Raw genomic sequence first — 17,817 nt, forward strand, 5'->3', positions numbered from 1 at the left:
GGTACTTCCTTCTTCTTACTACTTTTATTTTCTGATTCAATGCAAGAAAAACTTCATAAGTCTTCAATTTCTCGACCTCAATCAATTGTAACCTTGTTGTCCTCTTAAGTTCAACTTGGAACTTTTTGAATATTTTTGAATTGTACAGCTTGACAGCTTGGTACTCAATGTAGTAATGAGACCAAAGTTTGCTTGGCCTTTTTGTCCTTGAATTATGATCATCTAGCTGCTCCAAATTCTGAATAGTGTCCATTAGTCTGGCATATTCTATCAAAAAGCTTGTTATACTGTATTGTGGACCAACATCTTTCTTAAACCTTGAATTTGTACCTTCACTTAGAGCTGTGCTTTTTATGAATGGACAAAAATTTGTTTTGAAGTAAACTGGTATGAATCTCTTTCTAATTGACCACATGTGCTTCAAAAAAGTTGATGTGCTGAACCTCATAGGAATCAACCATTTCTTTCCACAAATATTCAAATTCTTCTTCAGTAACTGAGTTGTTCATTATATCCTCATACTCATCATACAACCCTTCTTTTGACTTGAACAAAGTTCCAGACAGATTGAATGATTTCCTTACTATATGAAAGAAGCAATTCCTATGTGTTGAATTTGGAAAAATATGTCTTATTGCTGACCTCATAGCTCCGTCCTGATCAGTTATAATTGTCTTTGGTGCTTTTTTTGACATTGCTTTCAAAAAAGTTATGAACAACCATTTAAATGTTTCTGCAGTCTCATCATGCAGAAAGGCACAGCCAAAAACAATTGTATTTCCATGTCCTGAAATCCCAACAAATGGAGCAAATGGAAGATTGTATCTATTTGTGAAATATGTTGTATCAAAACTAACAACATCTCCATACTTCTCGTACCAATCAATTGACCTTCCATCAGTCCAAAACAAATTTGTCACCTTCTTATTCTCATCCAAATCAAATTCATAAAAGAACTTTGGATCTTTCTCCTTCTTCTTTCTGAAAAATTGAAGAACTTGCATCATATCATTGCTACTTGTCTCTTTATTTATACAAGTTCTCACATTACTAACATCCTTCTTAGTATAAGGCAAAGATGTCAGCCCTCCTCTCAAAGTTGACAAAATCACAATCATATGCCTTGTGGGAATATTGCATTCCTTTAGTGTCCTTATCAGCATTTTCTCTTCTGTTGTCATATTTTTGTGTGACTTCAAGAATCTAACTTCATCTCTTGGACTCATCTTATAATTGTGATCTAAATTAACCCTTGTAATTCTCCAAATCAAATTTCTCTCAGAAATTACCAGTGCACAGTTACAACTTGTGGCTTTAATCTCATTACTGTTTCTCTCTGCTACTACTGTCTCTTCTGTTTCTTCTTCTTGTGATTCTGACTTTGCTTTTCCATGTCGATTGCATTTGAATGTTACTCTAATCACTTCTCCATTCCTTTTTTTGCTTGTACTATGGTAATTGTGAGCAATGACAACAGAAAATCCAGCCAACAAAGCATAAAAGTTAAAGAAATCGTGTGCTTCTTTAATTGATTTGAACTGCACATCAACTCTTGGAATGTACTTCGCATCAATTGCTGCATTATTTCCTTTTGTAGCTTCTTCTTGTTCTTGCTCCAAAAAATTGTTTATATCTTCTTCTGTCAATATTTCTCCATTTGCATCTGAATCATTACTTCCACTGTATCAACATTTGTTGTTGCTTGATTTCCAATTTCAGTACTGTTGTCAGCAGAATTTTGCACCTGCTTTTTCAAAAATTCAATTTCAAATTTCAAACAATTATTTTTTAAAAAGTTTTTTTCTTTAATTTCACAACAATTATTATCAAATCAAATTTTATCTTTTAGATTTGAATAACATTCTTCAAATGTAAAATTTTCAGTAATTAAAAGTTCTTAGTAAATCTTACATTTTGACCGTTTGACAGATTGAACATATCAAGATTCCAATTCTCCAATTCATTATCTTCCAGATCCTCATCTTCAACCTTTAAAAATAGTTAGAACAAATAATATCGTAAGTAAACTGAAACATTAATTGTATCACAAATACAATTTATAGAAAAAAAATAAATTAATTCATACCTGATTTGTATCAGCATAATCCATATCAGCATAATCCATATCAAAAGGAATATCTTCTGTTCTACTTGTTGTTAATATCATTGAATTCTACACAAAAAGTAATTCAAATAATAAGACAATTATTTAAAATTTAATACATATTTACTATTTTCTTTCTTCTTATGAAATATGTGAGTACCTGAAATGCTCTTGGTGTAGCAACAAAGTTTGATTCTGTTGATATTTCTTGCTGCATTTGAAATTTAAAATGTTAGTTTTACACATTAATAATATTGTTTATCTATCTTCAACATTACATTTATTACACTTGTAAAATACCTGAACTTCAGATATTGAAGGCTGAGATGATATAATTTGTTCCATGAGACTTGTATATGAAAAATTTTGAGCCTGCAAATTGAAAACAAATTTATTTTATGACATGTATTGCTGATTTTTGTTTGATATTATAAATTCTGTCATTCCAAAACTTACTCCTAAAAGAGACCATTCATCATTTAGAGTACAATTGTTGTACTCATCACTTGAATTTGTTTTTTCTCTATTTAATTTCATCTTGTCGTTGATGCTTATTTCTTCTTGAGATAACTCATTTGAGATACCTGCAAATAAACATAACTCAAAATATAAACATAACTCATTACTCATTACTCATTTTAGTCTCTGCATATAAACATAACTCAAAATATGAAAGTAATGATTTGTTTTCTCTGAACTTTTCATATTTGCTACAGAGTCCAACAAAATAAAATAAAAGGTAAATCAAATTGCTTTACTTGTTTATATGAAATATATACTGCTTCTAGGAGTTATATGTATATTCAACTCTATTTGCAGTGTTCATTCTATGTATTTTTTTTAATTTTTGGACTGTAATTTGTTTTTATGTTGATTACTAGACATATATCTGAATATTAAGACCATTAAGACTGTGCAAATACACAATATCACTCTGTGATATTTTTTAAACTAAAGTGTTAATTTTTTTCATTAGTTACAGTGAACTAATATTGGAATTACAGTGTTTCTTAACTGTAATTTTAATTTTATTTCACTGTAACTTGTTTGAAAATTATAATATCTACATAGTAAATGAGTGTCTACATTTTTATTTGTAAATGAAATTGTTTATGTCATCATGAAATCACTAATTATCTATTTTTGACAGATATTTTGACAATATATGATTCAAACCAGCTAAATTTTATTTTAACTATGATGTTTTGTCTAAATGTGATCTTTGCAGATTATATTTAAAACTAATTATGTTTCTTACCTGAAATCAATGTATTTGCGTTGTGTTCTGTCAAAACTAATTGAGTCATATTCTAAATGTTTCCAGGCTGAATTCTTCTTTCTGCATCTTTGTTATCTTTGTTTCCTGCAGAACATAATTTGTAATATAATTCAAATCAGTACATCAGTAATTAAATTTGACATATATAGATATATCCAAAGAAAGAAAGATATAATTCAAATTGGTAATAGTACCTGTATCCAAAGAAATGCTTCTTCCTGCTTCATAGAAATTAAAATTATAATAAGTTATTTCACTGTGATATTTGGAGAATATCTAGATGTAAGAAATATTCAAATTAAAATTCACCTATAATCTCTGTATCCATAGAAATGCTTCTCCCTGCTTGTCCATTATCTTTGTTTCCTGCAAAAAACAAAAGGTTTAAAACACAAGAATATAATTTGCAGTGAACTAATACTAGAATTACAGTCATTTTTATATGTAATTTTATTTTGAAGGGAGAAGCATTGATTTGTGCTTGTATTTTAAAGTTTTAGGCCAGTGATGAATCTCTATTTAGTATTAGTTTCAACGAAAATATCTTTTTTGCCAACTCTGAAATTTATCTTTATATCAAATATCAATTTTTTTCTATTGTCCTCTGCACTGTTTGTTTACTTGTCTAAGAGCACCAATAATAAAGAAAATCTTCTCACCAGCATAGGTGAATTTTTTCCCTTCGCTTGTCAAGCACCTTTTTACCTTTGCTTTTCCCAAAATTAGTCTATCATCCTTGTACTTCAAATTAACATCTGTAAAGCAAAATAATCTAGTATACTAGCTTCTTTTTGTTTTTATATATGCTAATTTGAAGTGCAAGAATTATATACTAGTTTTTGAGAATGGTACATGTAAAAAGGTGCTTGACAATCTGCAGCTAACTAATTCTTTTGAGCTTGCAAAATTGATAAAAATTTTGCCTATGTGAATATTGAAAAGAATTATAGTCTAATACTAAGAAATGTCCATTTTTTTTGTACTAATTGAAGTGGACAATGTCTGAGGCCATATATATGATCTTTTTTTTGGTTTTTGTATACCTTTTTTTGTGTCTAAAGAAATGGTTCTCCCTGATTGTCCATTATCTTTGTTTCCTGCAAAAAAACAGAAGGTTTAAAACACAAGATTATAAATTACAGTGAACTAATACTAGAATTACATTTATTTTTATATGTAATTTTATTACTATTTAACTGTAATTTGTTTCAATTTGCTGATTTCAGATTTGTTTCAATTTTATTACTTTTTTTTCAGATTTGTTGTATAGTCCTTATAATGTTGTAATGAATAGTAATAAAATTTGGTTTTAGTTGTTGATTTCATATGAAATATGTACTGCTTCTAGAAGTTACATGTTTGTTGAACTAAATTTACAGTCTTCATTTTATGTAATTTTATAAATATTTGACTGTAACTAGTTTGTATATTGATTTGTAGACAAATATGTCAAAATTAAGACCATTATTTGTTCTTTTGAATATACTGCTATCATGCAAATACACAATTTCACTCTATGATAATTGGTGATTTCTGAAATATTTGAAATGAAACAAAAATAAAAGTCAAGTATGAAGAATACATACCTTTGGAAGTGTCTTTTGATTTTACTTTTTCATTTGCCTCCATTTCCTGTATGCTTGAAGTACCGATGACTTGTTCTATGCTTGATGAATCTGAAACCATTTCAATTTGAAAATAAAACTGCCTTAGATCATGCTTTTGTTAGAATTTGTACAGTGTTTCCTGCAGTTACATGCATATTGAACTAAAATTACAGTGTTCTTTTGTATGTATTTTTATTATTCTTTCACTGTAACTTGTTTGAAAATTGTTAAATGACTGAAAATAATGTAAGCAAATCTTAATTTTGCTTCTCATCAGGCAAGAAAATAATTTATACCTGTTATTCTTTCTTGTCTATTCACTTTGGTGGTGTATTCCTTGTGAAATTCTTCTGCATTTGCTTGAACTTGAGTCATATCTGCACAATCATTGACATTACATTCAGATTGACTTTATGAGTTCATATTAGAACATATTCAGAATATTCACCATTCTGAAAATTTCAATGATTTGCCCAGTTCTAAATTGACAGTTACAGTGATTTGCCCAATTTACTTAGAGTTGTCAAATTTACTTTCAGATTGACTCTATTGAGTTCATATTAGATTTTGTATATTGATTTCTAGACATATATCACAAAATTAAGACCATTATTTGTTCTTTTTTTAATATGCTCCTACCACATGCAAATACACAATATCACTCTATGATAGTTGGTGATTTCTGAAACTTGTTTGTATATTGATTACTATACAAATATCTGAATGTTAAAACCATTAAGACTATGCAAATACACAATATCACTCTGTGATAGTTGGTGATTTCTGAAATCTTTCAAATGAAACAAAAATAAAAGTGAATTTTAAAGAATGCATACCTTTGGAATTGTTTTCTGATATTATTTGTTTTCTTTTCTGCTTTTCTTCTATGTTTGAAGTTCTGATGAGCTGTTCTTTGCTTTTTGAATTTGAAACTATTTCAATTTGAAAATAAAATTGCCTTAGATCATGCTTTTGTTTGTTTTTGTATAGTATTTCGTGTAGTTACATTGATATTGAACTAAAATTACAGTGTCGTTTCTATGTATTTTTTATACTGTTTCACTGTAACTAGTTTGCAAATTGGAAATTGACAGAAGAAATTAATCATTGGACAATCCACTTTTTTGCCAGATGATGATAAACATAAATTCAATTAAGCAAATCTTAATTCTGCATGTCATCAGGCAAGAAAATAAATCATCCCAATTGAAAATTAATTTAATTTCTTGTCTGATGAAATGCAGAGTTTTGATGTGTTTTTGTACATATCTGATGTCATTTCCTTTTTTTAAAAAAAGTTTGCAAGTAAACTTCTTATGATTAGTAATCTATTTCATTGACTTCATTTTATACCTGTTCTTGATTCATGTTTGTTCACTTTGGTGGTGTATTCCTTGTGAATTCTTTCTGCTATTGCTGGATTTGAGTCATATATGCAGAAACATTAATATTACATTCAGATTGACTTTATGATTTCATATTAGAACATATTCTGACTATTCACCATTTTGAAATTTTCATTGATTTGCCCAGTTCTAAATTTACTTATAGTTGTCAGATTGATTTTCAGATTGACTCTATTAAGTTCATATTAGATTTTGAATATTGATTTCTAGACATATATAAGAAAATTAATACCATTATGTGCTCTGTTTTGAATATGCTCCTACCATTCAAAATAAAAGTCAAGTATGATGAATACAAACCTTTGGAAGTGTCTTTTGATTTTACTTGTTCATTTGTCTCCATTTCTTGTATGCTGGAAGTACCGATGACCTGTTCTGTGCTTGATGAATCTGAAACCATTTCAATTTGAAAATAAAACTGCCTTAGATCATGCTTCTGTTAGAATTTGTACAGTATTTCCTGCAGTTACATGCATATTGAACTAAAATTACAGTGTTCTTTTGTATGCATTTTTATTATTCTTTCTCTGTAACTAGTTTGAAAATTGGTAATTGACTGAAAATAATGTAAGCAAATCTTAATTTTGCTTCTCATCAGGCAAGAAAATAATTTATACCTGTTCTTGATTCTTTTCTGATCACTTTGGTGGTGTATTTCTTGTGAAATTCTTCTGCATTTGCTGGAACTTGAGTCATATATGCACAATCATTGACAGTACATTCAGATTGACTCTATGAGTTCATATTAGAACAGATTCATACTATTTACCATTCTGAAAATTTCAGTGATTTGCCCAGTTCTAAAATGACAGTTACAATGATTTGCCCAATTTACTTACAGTGGTCAGATTTACTTTCAGATTGACTCTATTTAGTTCATATTAGAACAGATTCATTTTTTTAAGATCTAATCAGTTTCTACATTTCTAACCTCATTAACTTTTCTTTACAGATCTGATCAAACAAATTCCAAAAGAAGAATCAAATTCTGAAAAGAACCAAGCAGGTAATATTTGGAGAATTTTTCTGTTCACTCACCTTTGTTCTTCTTGGACTTGTCTTTTGTGCTCTTTCTGCTCTTCGATTCTTCTTTTTGGAGTTCTTTGGATTGACCTTTAGTACCAGTTTCTTTGATATATTTGATATTCTTTCCTGACATTTCCTTCTTTTCTGAACCTTGATCTTTTCCTAAGCCTATCTTTCTCTTCTTGATCTCTGCTGAATTCATCTTGATTTTGGATTGATGTTTTGGGGGATCTTTCTCTTCCTCTAGCTCCATCTCCCTAGTATAATCTGGATTGTTGCAGCGTGTGTTGTGTGATCTCTTCGGAAAGAGGTGGTCCTAGTTGTGATCCCGATCTGTAATAGTTAGCTGTCATCACGTGCCCATCAACTTGGATTGCAAGCTTTCTAAATATGTTTGTTCTGTGGGCTCTGTTTGATCATGTGCCTTTGTCTCTGTTTTTCTAGCGACCATTTTTAGACTTTATTTTGGGCTTGTCAATTTTTTTTAAGACAGATGGGCTTTTTTGGCCTGTATTGGTCTAAAAAAATAAATCTAGACTTTTATAATATGTTATTGTAGCAGTTTTTGTGAGCTATTAGATGTAAATCGTGTGGTACAGAAATCTGACTGAAATAGGACACAAAAAACATGCGACTGCAGTATAGACAGTCCCTAAACAATATATTGGAACCCATTGCTGCGGTTGGCTATAAATCGGTAGCCCGACTGGCTACAAATCTGTAGCCCGCTTTTCTTCTCTCTTCTCTTCTCTACGTGGAGCTTACAAGTGACAGATACTATTTAAATACCTCTAAATCGAGGGGGGTGGGTTTACTTATTGAAACTGAATAGAAAAAGGAAAAAAAGAAAACCGCACCGACCGATCCAAGTCCAACCCACCACCGTCCAGTCCGCCTCGATCCCGAGGATCTCCTTCCCAAAGCATCCCTGATTCCTTCCCAAACGCCTAAACCCCACCACCGCCACCGCCCATGGCCGACGGCGCCAGCGCGAACCCCGGCGACCCGCCCTCGCCGGCCTCGGCGAGGTCGGGGCAGCGGAAGCACGTCCCCGACTGGCTCAACAGCCCGATCTGGTCCGCGCCTCCCCCTCCCGCGCGCCACCGCGCCCCGTCCCCTCCCCGCCCGCCCCCGCCTCCCCCTCCTCCCACGCAGCCCGCACCTCCCCCGCCGCCGCCCGCCCGGAGCGGCGGAGGCGGAGGCTCCGACGACGGCAGCGACGGCGACGACGAGGGCGCCGCGAGCTCGTCGCGGCCCCACCTCGTCCCGGAGTTCACGGTCGCGGTTAGTTTCTCTTCTTCTTCTTCTTCTGATCGGGCAGGGGATTTTAGCTTTTTGATCGCGTGTTCTCGCTCGTTCTCGGATTTGGCGGCGCGCAATTGCAGCTGGGCAGGAAGGTGGTGGATCTGGCTGAGCTGCGGAGGCTCGCGTGCCAGGGCGTGCCCGACGCCGCCGGCGTGCGCCCCGTCGTCTGGAAGGTATGGTGGAATCGTCTTGCCTTCTTCTTATTTTACTACTCTTATTACTTCACTATACTTCACTGTGTGTCACCATGCTAGAGTAAAATGGGTATTACGAATACTAGGATTTCGCTTCGTCACAGCTCATGGATGCTGTCCTTGCATTGGATTCATTTGTTTTTTGGAAAGCCGTAGACAACCCATAAATGATGGAATTTAGGATGGATGGGGGTTTGGCGTGATTTGATTCGGATCAATCATATGGTTTGGTGTTGATACTTGATACATGGTTTATGCTGCACGCAAGGATTAGGAGCATTTTTTTTTACCTTGGTCTTTTGAGATATCATGGAGTGTGTTCGGGGAATGCGGTTTCAGTTATATCTATTCTGAAGTGAATGGGTCTCTAATCAAGTTTTTGTTTCATTGAAATGTTTGGATTTCTCTAGGTTCTTAAGATGTTTTATTCCCATACATTCAGTTTTTAAGGACCAAACTATACGATTGCCATGAGGCCATGATTCATAAAGATAAGTTCTTACTAGTTTCAGCAAACTGCTTTGAAGCCAGTGGTAGAATTTCATACGCTCTATAATTGTGCATTAGGATTACAAACAACTGCTCATGGCATTATTTTTGTTAGTTGAATAAATTTAGGAGAAATCAGGATTCGTAATTGACAAATAGAATATGATTTGTAGTTTGTAAATATGTATACAAGCATTTAGTGATTTGAGCAGAGCATTATTACACTGAAAGCCTTTCAGTATTTTTTGTGTTACATGTCATTGCACAACTTAATTTCAACTGACATAATTTTATATATGAAGAGAACTGTTGTAGTAGGATTAAGCTAAATGATATTATGGAATTCACTGCAAGAATTTTAGGTTAAATAGCTATGAATGTGACTAAATTTAGACTGGCTTACAATGTACAAATCTTTAATCTTTCTCCTTGTTTGCTACACTACAAATTTATTTGACTTGTTTGATAGTTAGCAGCTTCTATTGGGATACTTGCCGACTGATCATGCGCTGTGGGCATATGAACTGGAGAAAAAGCGGTCCCAATACAGTGCTTTCAAAGACGAGCTTCTAGTTAATCCTGTAAGTTCTTTATCCATATGATGATTTCAGTTCTGAACCATTGGCTGGTATGTGGTTACATTGTCTGTATTGATAGCAATTGTTAGCATTATGAGAGATGGACATACAAGTCAGAAACTATGTGCCCTGATTTAAAACTAGTAATTTAGACCAGATAGTGATTCCACGGGGATATGCTAAAGTATTTTATTGTGGTACCAACTTGTTTTACATCTTAACAATTTCATTTGGTAGTTTTCTCCTTTTAAGAAAGATACATAATAATATGTTTTGGTTATGGTCAGTCAGAAGTTACTCGAAGAATGGAGGAAATGACTATATCCAAAGGGAACAGACATAATTCTGAAGGAACTGGAGTGCTTCCAAGGGCAGAAATTGTCCATGATGAACATCCTCTAAGCCTCGGGAAAACTAGTGTCTGGAACCAATTTTTCCAGGTAATGTTCACTAAATCGTAAATTTATGTACTGCCACATGTTAAGTCTGTATTTTGCTTTGGTTCAATTTGATGGTAGAACTTTCAACTCCTTGATATTGAGAGATCTCCCTTGGTCCCTTTGCAGCTCTTCGTTGAATTTTTGTAATGAATATATTGTACAGTATAGTGTTTGAGCTACTAAAAATATACACTGTTATTTGATACTTCAGGAATCTGAAACTATAGAGCAGATTGATAGAGATGTTAAGCGTACTCATCCTGAGATGCAATTTTTCAATGGGGATTCTTCTGATGCCTTGTCTAATCAAGTAAGCATTTATTATCTGATATGATGCCAGTTCTTTTTGTCTTTTGTAATGTCCAGTTAGGCTAAATGTGATATATGTTTGTCTTCAGGAGTCGCTAAAGCGTATACTTACCATATTTGCAAAATTAAATCCGGGTATAAGATATGTACAAGGAATGAATGAAGTTTTGGCACCACTCTACTATGTTTTCAAGAATGATCCAGAAGAAAATAATGCTGTAAGTGTTTTTTTTTCCCATGACGCTATTTGCTTAAAATTGTTGAACGTTGGTTCGTATGTAAGTTCCTTGGCTTTAAGGCTTAAATATATGTGGTAGATTTCTTCTATACAGATTTCCTGAATTCATTCACTGGTAAGTGGTTCCCTGCCTGTTGGAACCATGTATCATGTACTTTATCTGACTTTGGTATACTGCCTAAGTGACTATTATTCATTCTTTTTTCTTCTGAAGTTACCAAAGTAGAAACATTTCACTACTATTGTTAGATAGCTTTACCATGTACCTTATTTTTTATTATGCAAGTATGGCTGCTAGATGGGTGATGACCGGAGAGAAACAATGATGTTATCTATAGAATACAAGCATCGGCTAACTCTGTGCCCATACACCTTTTAATTTCTTATGTAAACAGGAGTCAGCAGAGCCGGATGCATTTTTCTGTTTCGTTGAGCTGCTTAGTGGATTTCGGGATAACTTTTGCAAACAGCTTGACAACAGTGTGGTGGGCATACGCTCCACAATCAGCAAGTTATCCCAGCTCCTGAAAAGGCACGATGAAGAGCTCTGGCGGCATTTAGAGGTTGTGACCAAGGTATGCATTTCAATAACTTTTTTCTTGTTACATTTTTACAGTGTATTTCTGCTCCTACTCTAATGCTTTGTATATTCCAGGTTAATCCACAGTTTTACGCATTCAGATGGATCACCTTGCTATTGACGCAGGAATTCAAGTTTCGCGACTGCATCCATATATGGGATGCACTGTTAGGTGATCCTGAGGGACCTCAGGTTAGAAACTGCCATTCCTAGTTCCATGCCATCTGAGAATTTTTTGAAATGCACTATAAAACTCTTATTATCTTATTGCAGGCCACCTTACTTCGAATCTGTTGTGCTATGCTAATTCTTGTTCGAAGGCGGCTCTTGGCCGGGGATTTCACAGCAAACCTAAAGCTTCTCCAGAGCTATCCACCCACAAACATTGACCACCTCTTACATATCGCTAACAAACTGCGAGGGCCTATTCCCTACTGATTGATTATCTTTTGTTTCTCATGTTTGTTCTTATATGTTAGTTTGCAATGTTCAAATATGTTTGTAAATGATTCTCCCATGCCCTATGTGATTGGATGGTTGATTTAAAGCATCGGTTCTCATATAGAGTGGAGTATACCTTTTGGAGCATACTGTTTGTCTTCTTGATAGTTGGTATTAGTTGTCAGACACTAATTTAGGTCACATAGACGCCTTTTATATAGATGTTAACGAATACGCTCTTTTTGGATGTCTTGCGAGATCCCAGCTAAAGCAAACGACCAGCGGACAAGCATCCTATCTCCTTTTCTAGATAAAATGGAATGAACGCATCCTATCTCCTTTCCTAGATAAAAAGGGAAAAAAAGAGCTTATGCCCCCATGCATTCCTGATTAAAGATAGTTTCTGATTAAGATATATATCCAATTTTGATTTTCGTTTAAATTACTAAAAGATGTCTTTTCTAAAACATTTTATCATGTTCTAAAATATTAGGTAAATCAATTTTTAATATAAAATAATTAAAAATCAATTAATGATATCATCCGCTAATAGTTTTCTCGTTTTCTCCTTTTATGTGTCTAACACGTAATCTTCATCACATTACAACCGAACGGGGCCGAGTGATAAGAATAGTAACAAAAAAGTTTTAAAAAAAAGGAGAGAGTTTCCAGCTTCTTTATCACGTTACAACCGAACGGGGCCGAGTGATAAGAATAATAACAAAAAAAGTTTACCAGAAGGAGAGGGCAAGTTAGATATACTACCTCCGTTTTTTAAATAGATGACATCATTGATTTTTTTCTCACATGTTTGACCATTCGTCTTATTCAAAATATTTAAATAAATATATTTTCTTTTGTCATGGTTTAATTTATCACTAAATGAACTTTAAGCATGACTAATATTTTTAAAATTTGTACAAAATTTTTGAATAAGAGGAACAGTCAAAGGTTGTAACAAAAGTCAACGGCGTCATATATTAAAAAACGGAGGGATTATATCAAACAAGTGGAGTGCTGTTTCAGGAAACGAACTACTATCATTTTCTCGCAAGAGCAACACAAAAGGGCATTTACCACTGGCATTACAAGTTATAACTTAACAAGGAGACATGAATAATGAATCTGATTAGGCAAAAATATGGTTTCTTGATATAGCAAGTTCTCAAGTTGTAACAAATATTTCTATCTTATAAGTTGATAAATAAATGCCGATGCTGTTCTCTACACTCCCTGTGTCGTGCCAGACCAGATCATATCACTCCACCAATGCAAGGAAATAATACTCTTCAAGGGGCTCTCGAACATAAACAACCCAAGGGTCAGCAGAAAGTCCACCTAATGTTGGGGAAGGCCAAAACATTAGCTATCAACAACAGCAGATCAGCTTCTTTCTTGGTAGACCAAAAAACTTGTGTAAGCAGAATGCCGACACCGGTTAAGGCCCAATGCGAGTTCTCACAGAGCTCCAAACCAAAATTATTGCTACCACTGGAGGCCGTGATATGCTGGCAAAATTCATCAGGAGTACGCAGCTATGATTCTCTAACATATAAGGGATACTGATGTTCAAACAGAAGCTTTTGTCAGCCACTAGCCACAAAAAGTACTTGTGCCGGTACTATGTTGTTCTACTCAGCGCTTTTCTTGCTCCGGAAATTCTTTTGCATCTCTGCAACCTTTTTCTTGCACTGCACCATGGTTTTACCTGGGACAGCGGCAGCCACACGCTCCCATCTTTGGCTTGCATCCTTAGGAAATGCCTTCAAAGCTTGTACAAGAGCCAGCACTTGCGCCTCTGACCAAGCCTCTGGATCTGCTGTTCCAGAAGGTGTTCCATTTGATACAGGAGCAGGAGCAGGAGCAGCAGCTTTCTCGTCGGATGTTTTACTGCTTGCATGTTGTGCAGGCGCTTTGGATGATGCATTTCCAGCTGCTTTCTCAGTAGGCAAACCAACTGTTTCAGTTCTTACAGAAAGAGGTGATGCAATGGACGGTGCTGGCTTGCGTTTCTCAAGGAAAGAGTCAAAAGCTTTGGTAGAGTCCGGTTTCTGCAAAAGAACAGTCTTTGTAGCCTTCAGAATTTCTTCAACAGATCTTCCAGTTCCAATAAACTCAGAGACAACCTCCCACCTCCGGGAGGTTCCCTTTGGATACTTTTGTATTGCTTTCCTAAGCAACTCGATCTCTTCCCTTCCCCATGGTTTCTCTTCTTTCTTCTCATAGTTGCTTAGTGTATTGCCTTGCGTGACCTTCTCACCTGAAGAGGTGGATTTTGCTTTGGAACCATCCACGCCGTTTGCTTGAATTTTCTTTCCTTCATTTGAAGTACCAGACGAGCCTTCTTTGCTCAGAGCACCACTGAGTAATCTGGCCTTTTCTGTTGTATCTTTGTTCTCCATGCTATCACAGAGCTTCTTCAGTCGTTCCATATCAAGTGACGAGCATGCTGTTTCGACATCATCTTCTGACAGAGAAAAGTGGCTCTCTGCAACTACCGGTGCAACAAGATTGCGCAGACGGGTTTTCTCTTTGCGTAGCAGCTTCTTCTCCTTCTCCTTCAACTTTTTCTGATTGAGAGCAGCCTCTGCAGCTCTCTTTGCTTCCTCTTCTTTCCTCTTCCTTTCCTCTTCTGCAGCCCTTGCAGCTTCTTCCTCTTGCATCTTTTTGGCCAGGTATTTTGCCTCCTTCCTCCTCTGTTTCTCAGCCTTCTCCTCCTCCTTCCTCCGCTGAATTCGTGGGTCCTTTTTGTAAGCATTGTCAACAAGAGTCCGTACTCGCGCATACTCCACCTTTTTGGCCTTCTCCTGTAGTTTTGCATTCTGCCTCTCCATCCACCTCTTATGTTCACGAGACTCGGCTTGTTCTAAGTCATACTCATCTGCATGTGGAAATTCCCTCCAGCTCTTGAAGTTGTACCAGAAATTGTAGAACTTATCAACTTCTTCTACAGGAGTAGCATCATCTCCTAAAGAAGGAATGGTCTGATTAACAGACCATCGTCCATTTCTCATGAATGCTGGGCCAAAAACCTTGTAGAAATCTTGTGGAGCACAATCCGTTGGGATATCATCATCAAACTCATCAGTTGAGTCAAAAATCCTTCTCTTTGTGGGATCTATGAGGACCTCATAGGCTTCTTGAATGGCCTTGAAGTGGCTCTCTATCTCATCCTTTTTTGCTTGCTTTGCTTCCTCCGTTGCCTCAGCAAGGATAAGAGAAGCCTGCTTGTCAGGATGATGTTTAAGAGCCATATCACGATAACTCTTCCGGATCTGGTCTTCAGTAGCCAAGAACCGTAAATGCCCCAGGCCAAGCAATGCATAATGATCTTGTTGCTGGCTCCCAGATTTCTTCTTTCCTTTGCTGCTAAAGGTATCAGAAGCAGCAGAAAAATCTTGGCTTTTGTCATCTGATGAAACACTACGGTCATCAGTTTCTGTATCTTCTTGCTCCCCAAGACCAAGGAGCTTCAATGCTGCAGCATGGAATGAATGGCCAGCAGGTTCATATTTGCATGCTTTTATAGGCAAGCAATTAGATGAGACATATAAAGGAGCCCCATCAATGATCTCTGGAGAATAAGTGATCAACAGACAACTTGTCTGGTAATCCATTTATCAATGCTGCCTTGTTACTAACTGGAAATTTTAGGCGCACGTGTTCAACTGAATCACACTACTGTACAACCTGTAAAAGTTTGTGTTGATTGGAGAGTCAGGCACAAACTTGAAAGCAATATTTTCATACAGCAAAGAAAAAAATTGAATATAAGCAAAACTACAATTAGAAGTACCAAATTAAACAGAAGTTGGTAATTCATGAATTCAAAATTTAAATTGAACAATACTCTGCACATAGGCATGTTTTTGGTATTATAAACTGTGGTTGTAAGCTAGAGGTGTGTTTGCCTTGCTACAAAAAATTTAGTAAAGTTAATTTGGCCTTGTTTGGTGGTCTGCTACCAACAGGAGTATCCAAATATTAGCAAAGCGTTTACCTTTGTATGGTAACAGTCCTAATGGATGCCTAGTTCCATTGGCATTACCAATATTTTGGGAAGGCAAATTTTGGAATCAAACCAAAGCATGTGGACTATATCACAACCTACACACCTACTATCTTATTGCCACCCTCCTTATAAGATATAGTCATAGAGATTGCGACAAATCCCTTACAGCTTTTTATTCTATAGGGTTCCAAAAAATTGCAGCTTTCTAATAGCTTCTAAAGCTCGTGAATTGTAAATGATTGGTCGGTAGGAGTACCGACTACCCTAAATCATGCAACATTTGGTCAGCGCCAAGCCAGATGGGAACGTCATCAACAAAACTACATGGACGCAGAACATGGCTAATAAAAAGTATCAACTGTTACAATCTAAAGTTTGTTTAGAGATGATACTTTGTAATCATCCTTCCGATTTAGGTCGATCATGAAAACCAGCTGACCAGCAAATTATTGAAGCCACGATCTCTTGCCCGACAAGGGGAAAAACGCAAATAATCATACCGCAGGGGTAACCACACCAGCCCAGCTAAGGCTACCACAAGATACTGGTGTTTAATTGTTTATGCTACCACAAGATCAGTACTAGTGTTTATATGAGGTTTACCCACCTAGCAGAATTGACGCATAAAATTGTTTATGCTACCACAAGTGTTTATATGAGGTTTATCCACCTAGCAAAATTGGCGCATAAAATTGTTTATGCTACCACAAGATTAGTTCAGTACTGCTTTATGCGAAGCGTTCGGGGATAGAGCTTGAGCTTCCTCACCTTGAACAGAAATCACCTGATCAATCCGCGCAGAGGGAATTAGCGGGTGGTAAGTCCCGCGCTGCTTCTTCGATCGAAGAGCAGTAACTGTTCCTCCTCCCCCAAGATTTCACGGCCTGCTGCAAAGAGAACAAAAAAAAGAAATTGAAACCGCAGCTCATAAACCAAAAGAAGAAAAACGGTAGCGCGATCGCACACCACCCGATCCGTCCTCCACTCGTTACAAAGAACATGAACCATCATCCAGCACGCGGAAGCGATCCTCGCCTCACCTCACCTGCCTGGTTGGCTGCAGCCCCCGCGCGCCCGCCTGCTCGTCGTCGAGTCGCCGCGCGCCCGCTCGAGAGGTGGTTGCTCGGCGGGTAAGCTGGTGCGGTGGAGAGGGATCCCCCGCCGTCCAGGAATCGCGGGGAACGGGAAGGGGGGGAAGGGAGAAGAAGGCGGGGGTGCGCGCCGCCGGCGGAGGGGAGGAGGAGGAGGAGGTGTCGTGGCGGTGTGGGAAGCTTGGGGGCGGCTAGGGTTGGAGAGGAGGAGAGGGAGGGGGGATATGCCGCGTGGTATCTGGGCGGGGGGCATTTTAGGGCTTCGGGGTGATGTGGCTCCTCTGCCGTGTTGGGCTTGGCCACCACCGGGCCGGCGTGGGCTTGGAGTCTATACACATTGGGATTCTCCTTAAAAGTTTTTTCTTTAAAAAAAAACTACCTTTTTAACTCCCTCCGTTCCAAATTTAGATAACCTATATCCTATTTGAATTTTTTTCGTTTTTAGATTTTTTTTTAATATTTACAGAAATAATCTATCAGCGAGAAAAATTACAAAAATAGACCATGCCGCCCCAATGGTGGGCGGCAAGCTGACGTGGCAAACGGGGGAGGAACGGGCGGTGACGGAGGGTGGGTATTTTGCATGAAAACCCTTGCCGCCCTGGATCCGAATACAAAAGAGCCGCAGGGGGCCGGCCATTTTGCAGGCGGCCCCTTGCCGCCCACTGGCCGGGCGGCAGGCCTCGCTGCCTATAAAAGGCCTGCCGCCCAACCCCCA

The 17,817-nt window shown here is 36.7% G+C and overlaps 3 protein-coding genes across 8 annotated transcripts; 1 reads left to right on the forward strand and 2 right to left on the reverse strand.

Annotated features, from left to right (window-relative positions):
* Nucleotides 1-1,642: 1,642 nt before the first annotated feature.
* On the reverse strand, nucleotides 1,643-7,675 carry LOC136356209 (uncharacterized). The gene is made up of 14 exons (XM_066309803.1): nucleotides 7,435-7,675; nucleotides 7,014-7,082; nucleotides 6,697-6,786; nucleotides 6,344-6,406; nucleotides 5,287-5,367; nucleotides 4,970-5,059; nucleotides 4,427-4,480; nucleotides 3,693-3,749; nucleotides 2,561-2,688; nucleotides 2,405-2,476; nucleotides 2,265-2,315; nucleotides 2,087-2,173; nucleotides 1,912-1,989; nucleotides 1,643-1,744 (listed from the first exon to the last, which is right to left on the reverse strand). Exons 1-14 carry the CDS (start codon nucleotides 7,673-7,675, stop codon nucleotides 1,643-1,645), a joined length of 1,263 nt encoding a protein of 420 aa, XP_066165900.1.
* Nucleotides 7,676-8,320: 645 nt separating this feature from the next.
* Nucleotides 8,321-12,143, forward strand: LOC4335615 (uncharacterized). Its single transcript, XM_015778609.3, has 9 exons — nucleotides 8,321-8,706; nucleotides 8,808-8,900; nucleotides 9,887-9,991; nucleotides 10,276-10,428; nucleotides 10,640-10,738; nucleotides 10,827-10,955; nucleotides 11,371-11,550; nucleotides 11,631-11,747; nucleotides 11,829-12,143. The coding sequence occupies exons 1-9, from the start codon at nucleotides 8,395-8,397 to the stop codon at nucleotides 11,991-11,993; spliced, it is 1,353 nt and encodes a 450-aa protein (XP_015634095.2). The 5' UTR covers nucleotides 8,321-8,394; the 3' UTR covers nucleotides 11,994-12,143.
* Nucleotides 12,144-13,104: 961 nt separating this feature from the next.
* On the reverse strand, nucleotides 13,105-17,292 carry LOC9268633 (uncharacterized). Of its 6 annotated transcripts, none has more exons than XM_066309640.1 (3): nucleotides 17,058-17,292; nucleotides 16,777-16,892; nucleotides 13,105-15,686 (listed from the first exon to the last, which is right to left on the reverse strand). In XM_066309640.1, exon 3 carries the CDS (start codon nucleotides 15,611-15,613, stop codon nucleotides 13,628-13,630), a length of 1,986 nt encoding a protein of 661 aa, XP_066165737.1. In that variant the 5' UTR covers nucleotides 15,614-15,686; nucleotides 16,777-16,892; nucleotides 17,058-17,292; the 3' UTR covers nucleotides 13,105-13,627. The 6 variants fall into 6 exon arrangements, with proteins under 6 accessions (XP_066165737.1, XP_066165738.1, XP_066165734.1 ...); XM_066309641.1 differs by having other exon boundaries at nucleotides 16,777-16,895; XM_066309637.1 differs by having other exon boundaries at nucleotides 17,054-17,292.
* Nucleotides 17,293-17,817: the final 525 nt, after the last annotated feature.

Source organism: Oryza sativa, chromosome 4 (assembly GCF_034140825.1).
Source record: "Oryza sativa Japonica Group chromosome 4, ASM3414082v1".
NCBI classification, from domain to species: Eukaryota; Viridiplantae; Streptophyta; class Magnoliopsida; order Poales; family Poaceae; genus Oryza; species Oryza sativa.

Excerpts from the sequence above, each read along its gene's own strand:
- LOC136356209 (XM_066309803.1), bottom strand. The coding sequence starts at position 7,675 with ATGGAGCTAGAGGAAGAGAAAGATCCCCCAAAACATCAATCCAAAATC. Across the intron at positions 5,060-5,286 it reads TAGACAAGAAAGAATAACAG|ATTCATCAAGCATAGAACAA; the intron begins GTATAAATTATT and ends AAATGGTTTCAG. Across the intron at positions 1,745-1,911 it reads ATCTGTCAAACGGTCAAAAT|GTGCAAAATTCTGCTGACAA; the intron begins GTAAGATTTACT and ends TTGAAAAAGCAG.
- LOC4335615 (XM_015778609.3), top strand. The coding sequence starts at position 8,395 with ATGGCCGACGGCGCCAGCGCGAACCCCGGCGACCCGCCCTCGCCGGCC. Across the intron at positions 10,429-10,639 it reads TCTGGAACCAATTTTTCCAG|GAATCTGAAACTATAGAGCA; the intron begins GTAATGTTCACT and ends TTGATACTTCAG. Across the intron at positions 10,739-10,826 it reads CTGATGCCTTGTCTAATCAA|GAGTCGCTAAAGCGTATACT; the intron begins GTAAGCATTTAT and ends GTTTGTCTTCAG.
- LOC9268633 (XM_066309640.1), bottom strand. The coding sequence starts at position 15,613 with ATGGATTACCAGACAAGTTGTCTGTTGATCACTTATTCTCCAGAGATC.